The sequence below is a fragment of the Aptenodytes patagonicus genome, chromosome 10, assembly GCF_965638725.1.
Source record: "Aptenodytes patagonicus chromosome 10, bAptPat1.pri.cur, whole genome shotgun sequence".
In the NCBI taxonomy this organism is placed as follows: domain Eukaryota; kingdom Metazoa; phylum Chordata; class Aves; order Sphenisciformes; family Spheniscidae; genus Aptenodytes; species Aptenodytes patagonicus.
In genome coordinates, this window is record NC_134958.1 from 20578480 (window position 1) to 20595005 (window position 16526).

At 36.9% G+C, this 16526-nt stretch overlaps 1 protein-coding gene across 1 annotated transcript in view; it reads right to left on the reverse strand.

Annotated features, from left to right (window-relative positions):
• Positions 1-1657: 1657 nt before the first annotated feature.
• The window catches only part of CIB2 (calcium and integrin binding family member 2), a 47535-nt gene continuing 32666 nt past the window's right edge, over positions 1658-16526 (reverse strand). The window contains 3 exon segments of the mRNA XM_076348725.1: positions 1658-2779; positions 7438-7633; positions 7732-7879. Coding sequence (XP_076204840.1) covers positions 2758-2779; positions 7438-7633; positions 7732-7879 — 366 coding nt within the window. The 3' untranslated portion in view covers positions 1658-2757.

Here is a 16526-nt window from a genome sequence, read left to right on the forward strand (position 1 = left end):
TGTTTCAGCTTCTTTCTAAATTGCCCGAGAGTTCCTTTTGAATAAGTAAGCCTGGCTGAAGAAACACTTGCGAGTGAATTCATAAGATTTTGCCCATGAGGCTATTGCAGAAATACAGCTGGTTTTTTACCTCATAACATTATTTATATTCGCAATGCATCATGCTGCACTCCTATTCACTCAACACTCTTGCCATAACAAAAGTTTCAGTGGTAAGACATCCAACTACAGACAACTAAGAAACTGCAAATACAAAGCTGCTTTAGAAATCTACCCCTTATCTTTGCCATCAGGTGGTCCAACAACTTACCTACTACTAGGTTGGATTATTTTGCTCCAAGAGCATTTAGAGTACGTATCTCTCTGAAACTCGAGGAACATACTATATTGCTCGTGTTTTTGTTACAGGAGATGAACATAAGTCAAAGAAATAAAGGGAGTTAGGACAACGGCATACATTTGTATCTGCAGTATTCTGCAATCCTCCTCCTTTGACTGTGGACAGGAGTACTCCTTCACAGGGTGCTCCTGATGTCTGTCTTTGTTTCTCAGCTCAGATGGATGACTCCAGGGTTAAACATCTGACTGCAAGCCCAAGCGTCTCTTCAACTGCTTTGTGACATTCGGGTCAGGGAGGACATAGGGAAACAACACACAGCACATTCCAAGGCAACTGAGGTCTTCCTTTAAGTGGGGAGGATGATCTGATTGTGGAATGACACACAGTGTCAGGAAGGAAAGAATCTTAGCTAACAGAAATTTTAGAACATAGAAAAAGAACACTGATGTCAAAGGGAACTGAGCTATGTCATCAGCACCAGATCCTCTTTGTCTGAATCATCTGATCCAGAATCTTGCAACCGGGTATTTTACAATACATACTAATTGTGACAGAAAAAACACATCTCACAAGGATTTAAAGATTAAACATGTGTCTTGAAAGAAATAAAAAACTATCAGGCTGACATTTCAATGAATAGGAAGTAATTTTAACATAATCTCTCCTAATGCCAACGTCTTGCAAATTGTTTGAATCAACCGATACATCTAACTTTATCTGCTTGAAATGAAAAAGATTGAGGCTTGAATCTCTTCTTACTCAATCAGAACTGAATATCAGGATTGATTTATGCTAATTTTAACTTGGGTAAGTAAGTAAATCAAAGGGAATTCAGGCTCTAATTCCTTTTTCTAAACAGAAGCCAGTAGGAGGAAGTATTAAAATGCTATAAACATCACTGAATATGATCATTCTAAAAATATTTTTAAAATAAATCTTATTACTAACATACAAGATTCATTTTCACTATGCTGTCTTAGGCACGTCTGTCCTGTATACCTTGAATATCCAAAATTTCCATTGACACTTTTAATGTACAACCATACTTCTAGATAAGTATTTCTTCTTGATGCATACTGTGTAAATTTGAACAGCAAGCTACCTTGCAAGCTCACCATACATAAGAGGTTCCGAGGTAGATAAGCATCAGCATCCCCACAGAAGTGGTAAAAAGATTCATTTCTCTACTTTAACAACTTCTTCAACAAGAATAACACACTTCATTCCTTGAAAGATTTAACTTTACAGTAATTGCAATAATTACCGGAAAGGAAATTAGTATGTGCTTAGCCCAAAAATTCTCAAAGCACAACAGAATGCGTCAAAAGTTTTAATTGTGATGACTTTGATACAGAAGCCATGTAAGTGACAGAGCCCTTCTATTGACTGTTAGAACAGTAGTACACATATGATTGTCTTCAGGCCCCAGTACCTAAACAATACTGGAATTAAAAAAAAAAAAGAAATCTAACTGATTTCCAGCTGGAGAGGGAAGAGAAAGATAGAGCTGCATTCATGCATTTTATGGGAAAGATTGCATAGCTGGTTTAGAAAGAAAATGTCTTTTCATGTCCTTAGTAGTAGTTCTGTGCTTCTTTAACTTCTTCATGAGTTACAGATTATTATATTCTTCCATTCAACATTATCAGCCCATAGAATGAGTAAAATGCAAGACCCCCTTTGAGAATAAGGACATAGGTTTAACATTTATCTTGGGAAGAAATTAATCATGTATGCAGTTATCATATACAAAAGGCAAATATTTCAAGTTTCATAAGGACATGACAATCCATAAAATATTGGTTGAAGGTAAGCACCAAACCCAGCAACTGCCATTTCAGTGACTGAAAGGCAAACCTGGGATGTGGTTGTCTTCAACACTGGGAGCTTGATCTTGACTGCAGTTCTTTCACCCAGGATAATTTCCATGCAAGATCCCCAGCTGTACAGCACAGTGATAGAGGCATCTCATTATTTAAGGCCCATGCTTTCTTTCAAATACTCTTGGAAAAGTCACCAAAGCTAATCTTTCTGTCAATCTTCTCTTTTTTTTTTTTTGCGCTTTTAAGAGCAGTATTAAATATTCATAAATATAAAAACTATGTGGAAATACCTTTAATAATATTCCGATTCTGCCTGTTTAAAAAAAGAAAAAAAGAAGAAAAAGAAAAACCACAACCCAACAACCAACCATCTTTGCCAGAGTGCTTGGCCAGCAGTGAAGATAAAAATGTGACTGTTCCAAATATCCTGTAGATCACATGATGCTTCTGTCTCTTTGTGGACGAGAATTATTTCAGTACTTTCTGCTGAGTTCTAAGAAGCCATAATTAGAGGACAAAAGCCCCCAAAGTGCCTGAGATTCAGAAAGGCTGGACTGGCAAGTCATTTCTGATAACTGGCTCACAGAAACATCTTCAGATTCTTATGTGGAAAGTACTGCAAAGGAAAGAAAAAGATGAAGAGATACAAACACATTTGTCATTGCGCACAACATTTTCCTTAAAGTACAAAAAGGAAGGTGCTGTGTAATGAATCTGAATCTCTTCTCTCATGCTCTCAGGAAGATTTAAACATTCTGGGAGAAATTTCCGTCTTCTGAAAATGTTAGCTCAGGGGGGCAAGCTCAGCACTGGATTAAGCCAAATATAAGTTGACCTATTTATTGGATATACAGCAGAGCTAAATGTTTCCCAATTGCACTTTTCCTATGGCACAGCATGTGGGTTCCTAAACAAGTCAAATTAGGCAGATAAATGCGTTGTTTCTCTTGCTAGGACCAAGAGATCCTGATTGTTACCTTCTTTCTATTTGCACTACGATACAGGCAAGCAGCATGCCTTACTACTGCCATCAGTTTTCAGAAAAACTCCCAAGCATCTTAGCAAGACAGTAAAAGACAATTTAAAGAGGGCATGCTGAAAGTTCACTTTCTCTAGGTAGCAATCTCTGTTCAATGTCACAACAGCATAAAACGTATCTTTCTTTCTTGACTGAAATCAGAAGGGATTATTATGTATTTTTGTATGTAAATACTATAATTTTGATGCCTACAACGAAAGAAAACTTTAAAGGTTTGGAGTATTTGAAAGGCTGAAGAGTTCTGGATGTACAGTTTTTGGATTTTGTTTTACAAAAGAATGCTCTAACTTAATCACAGCTATTTGATTTGAATCAGGAATTCACTGAAGGAAGCTCTGTGGTATGTATTTCGAGGAGATCAAGTTTTATGTTCACCATGGTCCCTAGGAACTTCGTATCTAGGAATTTATTCAATCTGGGTGACATGGAAAGATATGATGTATAGCAGTCTGGCATACTAGCCTAAGTATTGTGAAAGAAAGCATACAGTGATGCAAAGAGCTTACCAGCAATAAGGTTTTAGAAAAAAAGAATTATAAACATCTTCTTGACAACTCAAGATATGTCTAGAGCTCCACATTAATCCAAACTCTTGAAAATTTAAGTCCCACATAGGTAATATCTAGGAACTAAAAAATCCACAGCATTGTATGTGAAAACATTCTAGGCATGACTCCTTAAAAAAAAAATCCATCCAAATCCACTTCATTGGAAATCTATTTATTGGAAATTTTTTGTATTCCTATCAGAGTGTCTTTTGGCCTTTGGAGATTAAGCTTTTTACTAAGAAGCAGCTGAAACATTCTGTGAAAAATACGGACAAAATTATTCCCTTCCACTGTTTTCTTGCTAAGCATCTCTTGCCAATTTGTCACTAGCTCTAATTTTAGTCCTTAAGAACTAGATAATCTGCATTTTGGGACAGGTACACATTTCCTATAAGAGAGCGTCTGTTACTTCAGCCTTAGGTAGGACTGGAGTCAGGACATCAACTGTTATATGGGTAAAGGCCCACAAAGGTGTCAGAAATACTGCATTTCCAGTGACATCTTTTTGTTTAATCTGTTGTTTCTCTGTCTAGTTCTGGCAGCTCCCAGGTGTTACTAATGCCATATTCTTCTCAAACTACATTTCAAATTGTTATAGTATGTTTCACCTTCAGGCATTCAAATAAGCTTAAACTTCCAGGATGATTTATAAAACAATTTCCTGTGGAAAACGTAACCAGTCTTGTAGAACAGAACACTTAGCTAGTGCCAGTTCAGAGTGCTAATACTTCCATTAAACTACAAGCAGCTTCTTAATGATAGCAATTTTGAGTGAAATAAACCTACTGGGATCAAATTTTCTGAACTAGCAAGTGTCATTATCATTTACAGCTTACTCAAGCTTCCAGGATAACAGCCAAAAAGGTATATATCTTCTTCCCTGGTCAACAATTAGCAGTGTTTTCTTCTAGTCTTAAAAAAATTCCTCAACCACAGCAGTGCAAATCAAGCAACAGACTTTACTGCATCTTCATTTGCTTGACAGCAGTACAAAGCTTGCAAAGGCTGTCTGTAGGAGATTAAACCTACACAGGGTCATGGAGTAAAGGTTTGAGAAACGAGTGATGAGATAAAGAAAATCAGCCAATGTACAATGGATGAACTTTAGCTCATACCAGGACAATATATGTGACCCAGCTAATCTCCTGGACCTGAAAGGAGAGGGAAGTTTCCATTTCCCTTGAAGCCAGGGATGGAAAAAAATCTGCCTTACATATACACATTGCTGCCTTGAACATCAAGGAGACATCTTGATAACACGAGTTCACCATGTCACAGACATGGATCAAAATATATATTTTTAAACTGAGCAACTGGATGATCAGTCTTCCAATACTCGGTAGCCTGGTCCTTTGAGATCACCAGTATTGTTAGTGATCCCTCCCTTTCTATTTTCTCTTTACCTAATCTATAACAAGCTCTGTACTTTTCACTTCATCCCGCTTTTTACTCATCTTGCCCAGCACTCAGGTCTTTCCACCAATTTCCTCAGCTTCCCAAAACATCACAAACTTGCAAAAGAAAAATAATTATGACAGTCATTCCAATAGCTACAGTGGCAAATATTCCTCTGTGCTACTTTCTCAGGAAACGACTGGATTGCACAGCATCCTCAGCTTGGAATTCTCAGTCAGCAGTTTGCAAGCCTCTACAACACAGCAGTAAAGTCAGTCATGGCACAGAAACTTCTGAAACTACAGCTTCTGCTGAGTCTTCAGATCTGCCTTCAATTCTTCACATTTGATCTCTGCTCTCTACCAGATTTGTAGGTACAGTACAGCCTTTTCATTGATTAAAGGAAACTCTACCTGACCCCAGCAGCTTCTATATGCATAACAGTATAAAGAAAACATTTTCTTAGCTGGAAATATATGTAAACAAAATATTAGAATACCTACTCAGCTGAGACTCACCATAATGATGATATGTATCTGGTTCTAAAAGAGTTTCTGTTGATACACTTGATTAGTCAAGGAATGCCTGATATGTTTCTAATGTATAAAAGACATCCACACTGACTTTGTAGCATATCCTCTCGAGATGCTGATGTTTCTCAGGGTTCATAGGGATCATGTCCTCATACATCATTGTAGAATCATTTTGTTATAATGTCTTTCCTTAGAAATTTCATTTATGAAAGAAATAAACTGTTCTGTGTTCTGCAGAGTTAAGTTCTTAAACACCATTAGCATTATCAGTCCAAATTTTGATCTATCTTAATTCTATCCTTATGTTTAGCCTTATTTCCTATGAAAATACAGTTTATTCAATCAGTCTAACTGTGAGCTTTGTTAATGCTCCACAGTAACTTCTGAATCCTTTGGCAGAATTCAACATGTGACTGAAAGATGATTAAGTTTCTGCCAATTTCCTGCAAACAGGCAGCTGTGTAAAAAAGAGTCTCTAAGTGTTCCACTTCATAGAAAGATGCAAAATAATTCCACACCTTTCCAGACATCGGAAAATCTACACAGATGAACCAGTCTTCACACCTCAGCTGCAGCAACTAAATGGAAACTAAACTCCTTCTCAGATATTAGCCAACTGATCAGGAGACACAAGTCTGCAGAAACTAGAATTTAATAATTCCAACATTCCCAAAACAACTTACAATCACACTGTATACCTGCTTGCAGTCCAGATAATTGTTGGATTATTTATCTTCCCAGATGTTAGAACTTATCTGTTATTATCAATTATCACCAAACAGCAACACTACAAACTTAACAACTGTGTATGAACAAAGATTATGAAAAAAACTTTTTCAGGTTATCAAGCATTTACTATTAGACATAGTTAACCCAGACCACTGAAATTTGGGGAGAAATTAGACCTAGGTTTTAGCTTCAGCCTACTCTGCCAGTGGATTCAAGATTGAAATATGAATTCCTCCCAATCTGCGAGTATCTTATTTTGCTGGCTGGTTCACTGTAATTTCTAAAAGAAGGTCTATCTTTGTATTACTTAAGTAACACCTTAACTATAAGTTTATGTAGAATGTTTTATTAATGTGGAAAAATAAAAAGTCATTGTCCTTTTCAAAAGGTCTCTTTAAATATGAAACGTGCAAGAAAAAGTGTCTTAAGATAACTGGGGTTTATCTACAGATTATTAGGAAGAAACTCAGCAACAAAAATAAACAAGATAGTTACAAAAAACCCCAACCTGATTAACAGTGGATCGAAGAAAGACTGCAGTAGTTAATAATTTTAATTGATTTTCTGCTAGCAGCATGAACTGTACCACTATAATGTCCTCTAGCTCTCACCTTCTCAGCACAAAAGATCAATGTGTTTCCATGTATATTTGTAACACGTATACAATATTTACACACATTCCTATTCATACAGCATGGATCCTTGCTATAGGCTTCAGAACAATACGAATTTGAGCTTATAATAGATCAAAGTATTTTCCTGAAGAAACCACACAAACAGGAAAAAAAAAAAGGAGATAATTAAAAGTCATTGAGCTCTTAGTCTTCAAGCTAGGAGAGAACTGGAGAAGAACTGGAGAGAACTTTTCTATGCTATAGAAAAGTAAACTGAGTTAGGGTAAGAAGTCATCCTCTAGTCAGCTCTCTGGTAAAGTACTTACGTCTGACATTTCTTGTATTACGCTACAGAGTGGTATCCTAAAAAACTCCCTGAAAATATCCAAGAGACTATCTTTTTCTTAAAACAATACCTGAGAAAGTCCGGTGCTTTGGAAATCATGTTTTCAAAATCTGCAAATCCTAGTTTCCCATCACCATCCATGTCAGCTTCTTCTATCACTTTCTCGCAAACTAGAGTGATTTCTTCTGCTGTTAGCTCTTCTCGGGTCAGCTTATTGAGGGTTTTTTCCAAGTCTGATTTACAAATGAAGTTATCTGTGTTAAAATCTAAACAATAAAAGAACCAAAGAAAAGATCACCAACAACTCTCATACTCATTTACTTAAAAAAAAAGGCAGGCATACAAAAGCATCCCAATACAGTACCATAGATCTTAAAGGCATAGATTGCTTTAAGCTCTCTGGGAGCCATTTCACTGAGCACAGAGAACATATCCACAAAATCATTGAAGCTGAGGCTCCCCTCTCCACCTTCTGAGAAAGATTCCACAATCCTTTCCTTGAAGGGATTCTCCTGTGAAAAACAGATATAGATATAGATATATTTTAGTGTTTGGAAGATGAAAAAACTTGCAGACTCCCTGTTAATAATTTTGAGTATTTAATTCCATGGTTGGCTCTTTGAAGACAACTTTTTTTCTTCCAAAATGCATCTAAAAATTTATATTTGCATGCTTTAGCAGAAAGCGTCAGCAGAACATGCTGCTGCATAGCACCACTTCTCACCCGGATTTTCTCAGCTCCATTGTTATTCATTCTCTCTAAACTGGTGCTCATCTCATTTCTCCTGTGTGGAACACATGCTTTATAAATTTTAGGGTAACGGTACTAAAAGCGTGAAGATCATTTGCACCTAACAGGTTCCTGACAGGGTGTCAGACTGACATGGTCAGGAGGGTTACAGCTGCTACATTAAGAAGCTAGCACACATGAACAGGAGATGACAGGAGGGGAAGGAAACAGAGAGACCAAAGTGGAAAGCCAATGAAACAAACAGGGTCTTTATGCCTTCTGGTGGCACCTGACTGAAGGTTGGAGGAAAAAATATTATTTATGAAACCACCTTAAAAATATCTGCATTCCACACCTGATTGATGTGGAACCATCAATCAACCATCAACCAAACCATGTCTGTTTATTAAGGATGCAGAGGCACATCCCAGTAGAATCTTGTAGAGAAGTCTTTCATTTTCACTCTGATACACATCGATGCCTAACCCCTGGTTGAACTGACTACAAATTCCAGAGTTTTAAATGAAATTTCATCTCCACAGGAGATGATCCTAAGATCCTTTTCTAGCACCCACCAACCCAGCTGTGTCAAGGCTGCTCTGAACAAGACAATATTCTAAAACCATAAACACACAAGCAAGCATAAGAAAAGCTGCTTTAGTACTCTGAAGTCCAAAACAAGTATTTTTATAGTAATAAAACAAGATCTTTCTCAGAGCTATATAAAAACCCAAGATGAATTTGTAGCTACGTCTACAAAACTGGGAAAATCAATTCAATTTAGTTGAATATGAATAAAACACACAAAACATCATTTGGGCTGTGGGCAGCATCTCACCAAAGCTGTTCTACAAATCTTATCTGAAGCCAAGACACTGATTAACATATTGATCTCCTATAAATGTAAACAGCTTTGGTGGTGGCATATCACGTTCATTATTTTTAATATGCATGCAGCATTTTATTTGGCTTTAAAAGAAGCAGTATTGTGAGAGCTCAGAGCTCAAACATATATCCATTTAATTTCTTTTTTTCTGTAAGTTTTTTAGCTAACAGGTATTCATAAACCAGTAAGTTTAAATGAAATTTCATAAACGAGCTATATTTGAGAGGTAAATGACCAGAAAATGCTATTTTTCAGTTTACTTGAATTCTTTCTTCGTAATTCACACAGAACATATGCATCCACAGAACACATTTTCTGCATACCTGTGGAGACTAAAAAAATACAAGCAGTATGTACAAAGCAGACAGATTGACGTTTTATATTTATGTAGTATCCTTCATCTTAAAGGAACATAAAGTACCTTACAAGATTTGGGCTATTTACCACTAATATGCAGCTGCCTCTGAAGTGAAATTCAACAACTGTTAAATGGTGTGCAGCAGCTTACAACAAGAGCTGAAGATAAAGATGTTCAACTGAAATCACAGGGGGAACTTGGAAGCATAATGAAATTTGTCACCCACACAGAGATAACATTTAAAATACATTTTGTTATAGCCTCAAAATAATGAAAAAGTTTTAAGGGTTCTTGTTAAAAGACAAGCATAACATACAAAAAGCTTAATTTCTCTAAGAGGAATGTGAGGTGTGACTGTGCACATGGACATTTCAAAGAACATCCCGTTCCTGGAAAGCAGCCTTCCTTTTTTCTTCAGGTGATTGGTCAATGTGTAGATTCACACTACAGGATGACCCTTTGCAGCGTCTAGTTCCAGGATGCAGGTACAGAGAAATGGTCAGACATTTGGGTACAAGGCGTGGACTGATCAAGGCTATACCACACGTACATACATTTGGCAAGTCATGTCACCTGGCACATTTAAGAACAGATTTCAGTGGCCATTCCAGCTGGAACTTTGAGATACTTTTTCACAGAAGCTATACTGGCCATTCACATCCTCAGAGAGCATACCTGATTCTATCAGAAGGTTTCTATTTAATGAGAACAAAGCACTCAGGATACATCAACCATCTAATGGGTCTTGCAGTTTGAGCTCCAGGACTACTTCCATGGTAGAAATTAGTTGGAGTCTGCCAAAAGGCAAATATCCATCTAATGACAAACCATGTAAATGTGTGTGTCAGTCTTCTGAGGATGGGTGAGATCTGAGAAAGAGACATTGGAAGCGTAATTCTCTGAGACAATCAAGATTCAAAATTCAAAAAGTAACCATGACCAGAGATTTTAGCACTACTAAATGCCAAGATGTCTCCAGTCTTTCTGGCTGAGATAATGGCCAGGAATAAGGCTGTTTTAATGGATAGGTGAAGTAGGGACCACAGAGCCATAGGCTCAAATAACAGCCCATTAAGGTAGTCAATACTAAATTCAAATTCTCCTGCAGGGTTCGATGACTGAAGTAATTCCACAATAGGGAGCATGCCTACAGATTTCAAAGGGTAGGAGATTAACGAGCTCACTGTGCTCTGAGCTGAATATGTAAGGCTGAGCTCACTGTTCAGATGAAGATAAAACCAGGCCAAATAAAAATAAAAAAAGAAATTGAGTAGAAAAGAGGGATTCCTGAAAATAACAAGACAACAGGCTCGAAAAAGCAGCAGGGTCACATCTCTCAGGAGTCTCAGAATGAACACCCCCCCCCCGCCCCCCAAATTAGCCAGATAGCTGAGAGAAAGTCATTGTCAAAGGATATGCAATGATCATTCACATCATGTGCATGATGTGTATAGGAGGTATAGCAGATTTGCATCTGCGGGTACTGCTAAGGCTAAAGTAACTGAGCTGAGTGCTTGGAAATATGCCTGTTTGTGATATGAATATACATACTGACACTCAGTGGAAAACAATTGATTCTATTGTTTCAAATTGTCAGTTTATTAATAAGCCAAAGTAAGATTCAGTTAGGCTGAAATACGTGAAAAAGGCCCACTTTCTTCCTAAAAAGCACATTAAAAAAATTGGTGTATCTGTTAAACGTTTAATATTAGAGAATGCTAAATATCAGAATAGACAAGAAAACACGTTAGAAGAATTATCTTTTTTATTTCTAAAATACTATATTGCTTTCTTCAGAACAAACCTCATCAGAATTAAGTGTCATGGTAACAGTTGTCAACTGACATCTTAGAGGCAGCATTGGGTAACAAACAGGGAGTACACAGATGCAAATATCCCTATCAGCAGTGAATATCAAACCCAGGACTTTCTGCATTAGAAATGCTAGGCATGATCCCTCTGACTGAGAGATACTTATATACTCTATATAGAGTATATATAGAGTATATATAGAGTATATATACTTGTATATATAAGTATATATATAGAGAGAGAGAGTATATATACTTATACTCTCTGAGTAAGTATATTGCAGTTGCATAAGATGAATTATCTATTTGGCATGTCAGAGATCTTGAAAATATAGATGAATTAACAATGAATTAAATGGACCTAAGCATACTTCTTAAGTAACTCTTTGCCAAATAGATCTCTAAAACCTAAATGAAAAATAAAATCTTTCCTCATATTGATTTCTTTCCTTTAACTTTCTCATATTATGTGTCTTCAGGCAGTATATCTGTGGTTTACACAATGGAAAGTATTAGCTTACCTTCACAGATACTTTTCACATCCTTTCTGTAATTTCATTACCTCTACTCTAAAGAGCACAGATTAGGGTTCCATCATATTTAAAGGAAAAGCCATAGGGGAAGGGAGTAAAGGGGAAAACGATACTGTTCCTTCCTAGATTGTTTTCCCTTAAGCACTAATTGTTTAAAAAAGTAATGCTTTTAAAACTAGAAACTTCCACTTGTCTTGTTAAAAAGCTTTTTCTGTCCTCTCACAATAAAAATGAGAGGGGAGACAGAAACAATAAAGAATTGTTACAGCTAAAACTCTGCTGTTTTGCAGATTGATGCTGCTGTAGGGGCTCGAGACAAGCCTCCTGAATGTGTCATCCATCCTTTTAACGATCACTTTTTCTACTCAGATAATTGTGTTTCTATACATTTTTGAACGTCATGTGGCATCTATTCCAACATACAGACCTAGAACACCATACAATAAAACATAACCATTAGTTTTCTAAGAAACTATTATAGGGTTTATTCCTGAGATTGCAGCTAAATCTTACCAAGTCACTTGCTATTTTCCCCTGTCCTCTAGTTTCCATCACAGGTTCTAGGAAAGCACTGCATTGCTCTTTTGCCCTATCCTTTTTGCAGCTTTAAAGCACTATTTTCACAAGCTGACTGCATTTTGGAAATAAGAGGTTGCAAGTAAAGCTGTAAGATAGGTCAAGATAACTAAGCTGGAGAGGCTGGACAGTCATTACAAAATGCTTCTCAGTTTGATATTCACAGAAACATGATGATCATTTTCTCTTTCGTATTTGGACGTAAGTCCCCACTGACATTAGGGAAGACATTTAAATGGACAAAGCAGTCTGCTTTGCAGACTACTGAAAGCCAGAATCCCTTTGGATGCTTTAATCGGGACTTGTTCAGAACTGATCAGAATCATAGAATCACAGAATCACTAAGGTTGGAAAAGACCTCTAAGATCATCGAGTCCAACCGTCAACCCAACACCACCACCCACTAAACCATGTCCCTAAGTGCCTCATCTACTCGTCTTTTAAATACCTCCAGGGATGGTGACTCAACCACTTCCCTGGGCAGCCTGAAAGCAAACCTTTCTCAGATTTCAGGAGTTATTCCTAAAAAAATAGAAATTAACTCTTATCAGACAAACATTAATATAAAAATGCCTAAATTGTTCATTACCAGATCTCCATAGAAGAGGCTGGTGCTTTGGAAGGGAAGCATAATAAGTGCAACAGCAAATTGTCCCTGGAACAGATAAAAGCACATTTCTTTGTAGGTTTTTTTTCCTTTTCTTTGTCCTCAAAATCAGTAAATTTTTTTTTTTCATGTGTAGATGATTATATTCATGTCATCAAACTTCTCCGCAGTGCCTACAGGGTACTGATTAAGAAAACCCTGCACAAACCAAGGCTAAGATACAGCTAAATTTATATGTTTACATTTAAAAAAAAAAGATCACGTCATTCTGTCAGAAAGCAGAAATATTAGACAGTTCAGCAATGAGCCTACCTCTTTACTGAAGGCTGCGCTATGGTCACAACAACCAAATATTCTGGTTGCATATGGACTTGCTTAAATATTACAGAACATAATAGTATATCATGGGCATATAAGGCATTTTAACAAAACCTGATTCACTAACTATAGCAGGAAACTGCAGTGAATACTGGTAAAGACCATCAAGCAGGTACAGATTTGGAGTTCAATGGAGAGAAAACTGCCCTCATTTACTACACTTGGAGGGCATACAGTTGATTGAGACTCACAGTCAAAAAGGGGCTTCAGAGAAGCAAGAAAAGTGGTCTGAAAGGGGTAAAACATCCCATCATAACTAGAAACAACTAACAGGATGCGGAGACAAGGAAGTTGGGATGAGCTGCAGATGAAGATTGGCCAGAGCAGGAGTGGGGACATGGGAAGACTATCAACCTGCTCTCTCAGGTGTCATTGCCCATTACATGGAAAGCTTTGAAACTGAAGACTCATTGAAATGACTTCTAGAATTCCATCCTCTTAAAATTGTAGGAAGTGTTTTCATTTTATTTTGAAGCAACTCGCATGCATTCATGTTTAAACTTACCAAAAATAGGGTGCTAACATTGGTTCTGAAATGTGTGATCGATTCACTGTTCCCTGAGCGTCCTTCCTTTCTCCTGACTGATTGCTGTGCCTGCTGGTCATTCTGTTTCAGTAGTGTGTGGATTTATGAACTACCTTACTCACCACTGCAGCTAATGACAAGGCCTGCGAGGATCAATGAAGTTACTGCGTGAGCCAAAAAAAGAAAGCAACAGACTGTAAAGCGAATGAAACAAAAATGGTTCCCCTCCAGGAAGTCCTTTTATGACCAACTCCGGACAGAAGGATTGCTTTACACTACAATAACCAGAGACAGGCCATACACCAATTTGAAGATTCTGATAATTAGGGACGTATGTGTCACAAAGATGGCCACCCACCCACTTCTACAGATCATACGTCATCTCTGTCATCAGGTTACATTCCCACATCTAGCTCTGTGGAAGTGACAGGGATTATGTGAGCAAAATCAGTTTTGTTCTGAAATAAAATCATTTTCGCTTTCTATGTGGTCTCATTCTGAGCAGCCCATATCATTGCTACAATTTTCCAATATTTATTGCTGCAATCTCACAGGTGCCTGTATGCCCTAAAGTTAATGTATTAGACTGCTGCCTGTGTAACCAAGATTGTCAAAATTAGAGAACAGAGACTGCAATGAAACAGATGGAGTGAACTAGATCTGTTAACTTCAGTGTAATGGTAGACCTAATAAACTTAAAGTATCTGCCCCTTCTTTATTATTTTATTATTTATTTATTTCTTGTCCTGACTTTCAACTTTTAAGAATCATGAGTTAGTGAATAATTCATTACCAATTAAAGTGAGTGACCATCAGCATTTTTTTTTTTTTTTTAAACACTGGCTCAAAACATTAATGCGTGAGGTAAAGATCTTTCTTTATAGTAGCAGAATCTAATTTAGAAAAGTGCATTATTGATTCTACCCATTTGTCAGAATCTGCAGTGGTATTGAGCTCAACATTGCCAGTAACTAGAAATGTAATGTGTATATGAAAAAAGCCAGGTGCATTGAAATTATCACTAATTTTATTAAAATTCAATAGACATTTAGTTCATTTATTTCTTTTTTAAGATTTAAATGTTGGCTTTGTCTTCAGCTTGATGAAAATTTACTGAAGAAAGAAAACACCATAACGATTTATTTAGCAGTCTGGTCAAGTTGCAAAGGTTAAAGATATTTTTTTTCTTAGTGTATGAGCTGGAATTACTGCCTAGACTGCTTGGAAAATGAACTCTAGGGGAAAGACTCTCTCCCCCTCCCCACCATCTGCACAGGAAATTGCAAAACGCTCCATGACCAAGATTGACCCCGGTTTATAACCGAATCCTAGGAGGCATTTTAATATCTTCTAGTGTTAATGTTTTGAAAGAGTTATGGAGGAAGATATAGTCTCTTCTACCTGATATTTTACTGGAGAAAAGCTCACTAGCTATTGAAAGCACTTTCTCTATGAACTGCTAGAATTCCTGAAGTAAAATGAGTGGTCTGACAGCAATATTTCTAAGGTTCTTCCACAGCCTTATAAGACTTGGGAAAGAATTATTATAGAATTTGACACTGAATTTTGTCCTCCTATTTTCATAAAATCAAGTTCCATTACCCTGGAGACATCTTCTAAAGCAGGGTCAGAAAGCCTCACAGACTTGATGTGGTGCAAGAAGATGGATTATGATCCATTTTACTTACGGAAGTCTATTAGGAAGTCTATTATCATTACCACCTAAGTTTGCTAAGGTAGCGAGATGTGCTCCTGTATCTCAAAATCTAATCATAGCCCAGTATAAAATTTCTGGTTTATATCTCAGCTTAAGTACCAGGCTGTCTTGTAAATACAGTAGTCTCCCATCTCTAAGGTTTTCATAGAATGAGCTGTTCCTTAAGTGTTCAATCCTGTATCACTGAAGCCAAAAAGAATGTGTACGATTATCATTTCTCGCCTTCTTCTCTGAACTTATCCTTGATTCTTCACAAAGCAACTATCAGCCATCTGGCAGTTAAACTCTTCAGAGTCACATAACTGAGCCAGAGAATTTTGTATGGCACTATCAAGATCCTAGAAATAATAACATAAAACTTAAGGAATACCGATTGTCCATACCAGAAGTGCTAGTACAAGCACCTAAGATGCTACAGTGATGAATGAGTTGCAGACATGTTAGAGAGATATAAAGCTATTTGCAGTAATGGATGAATGAATCAAAAGCCCTTAAGGATGATACATTTTATCACAAAGATAATTCAATATTTATGCATAAGCAAAAATAGCAGATGGCTGAAAACAATCAGAATACTTCAAGATGCTCCCAATGTGTTTAAACTTTGTGAAGTCCATACTATTTCATCCTGCCAGCTACTAAAAAACCTGCTTAGTTTATTTTATAGTCACATAGGTAAGATAATTAGTAATTTTTGTTGTATTATATTGCATACAACACTAATTTGAATTTTTATATATGGCTGTCCATCCAACATGATAGCATTTCAGTAAGTCAGGCAAATATTCCTATTTCAAGATGAAGAATCTTCTTCCTTTTGTACCAGCTGCTAAGCTTCAAATGACTGGTTCCAGGTAACTGCTAAGAGCAGGTCCTTTAATTAAATCATCTCAGACAAATCTCACTGGGGCATTAAGAATAAACCCAACGGATCTAGGGATTGCTTCTAAGCTGGGGGGGAGTATAATATGGGAACTGTCATAATTATGAGTCCATCCAGCCCATCAGTCTAACTCTAACTGGAACCAGTAGCAGAT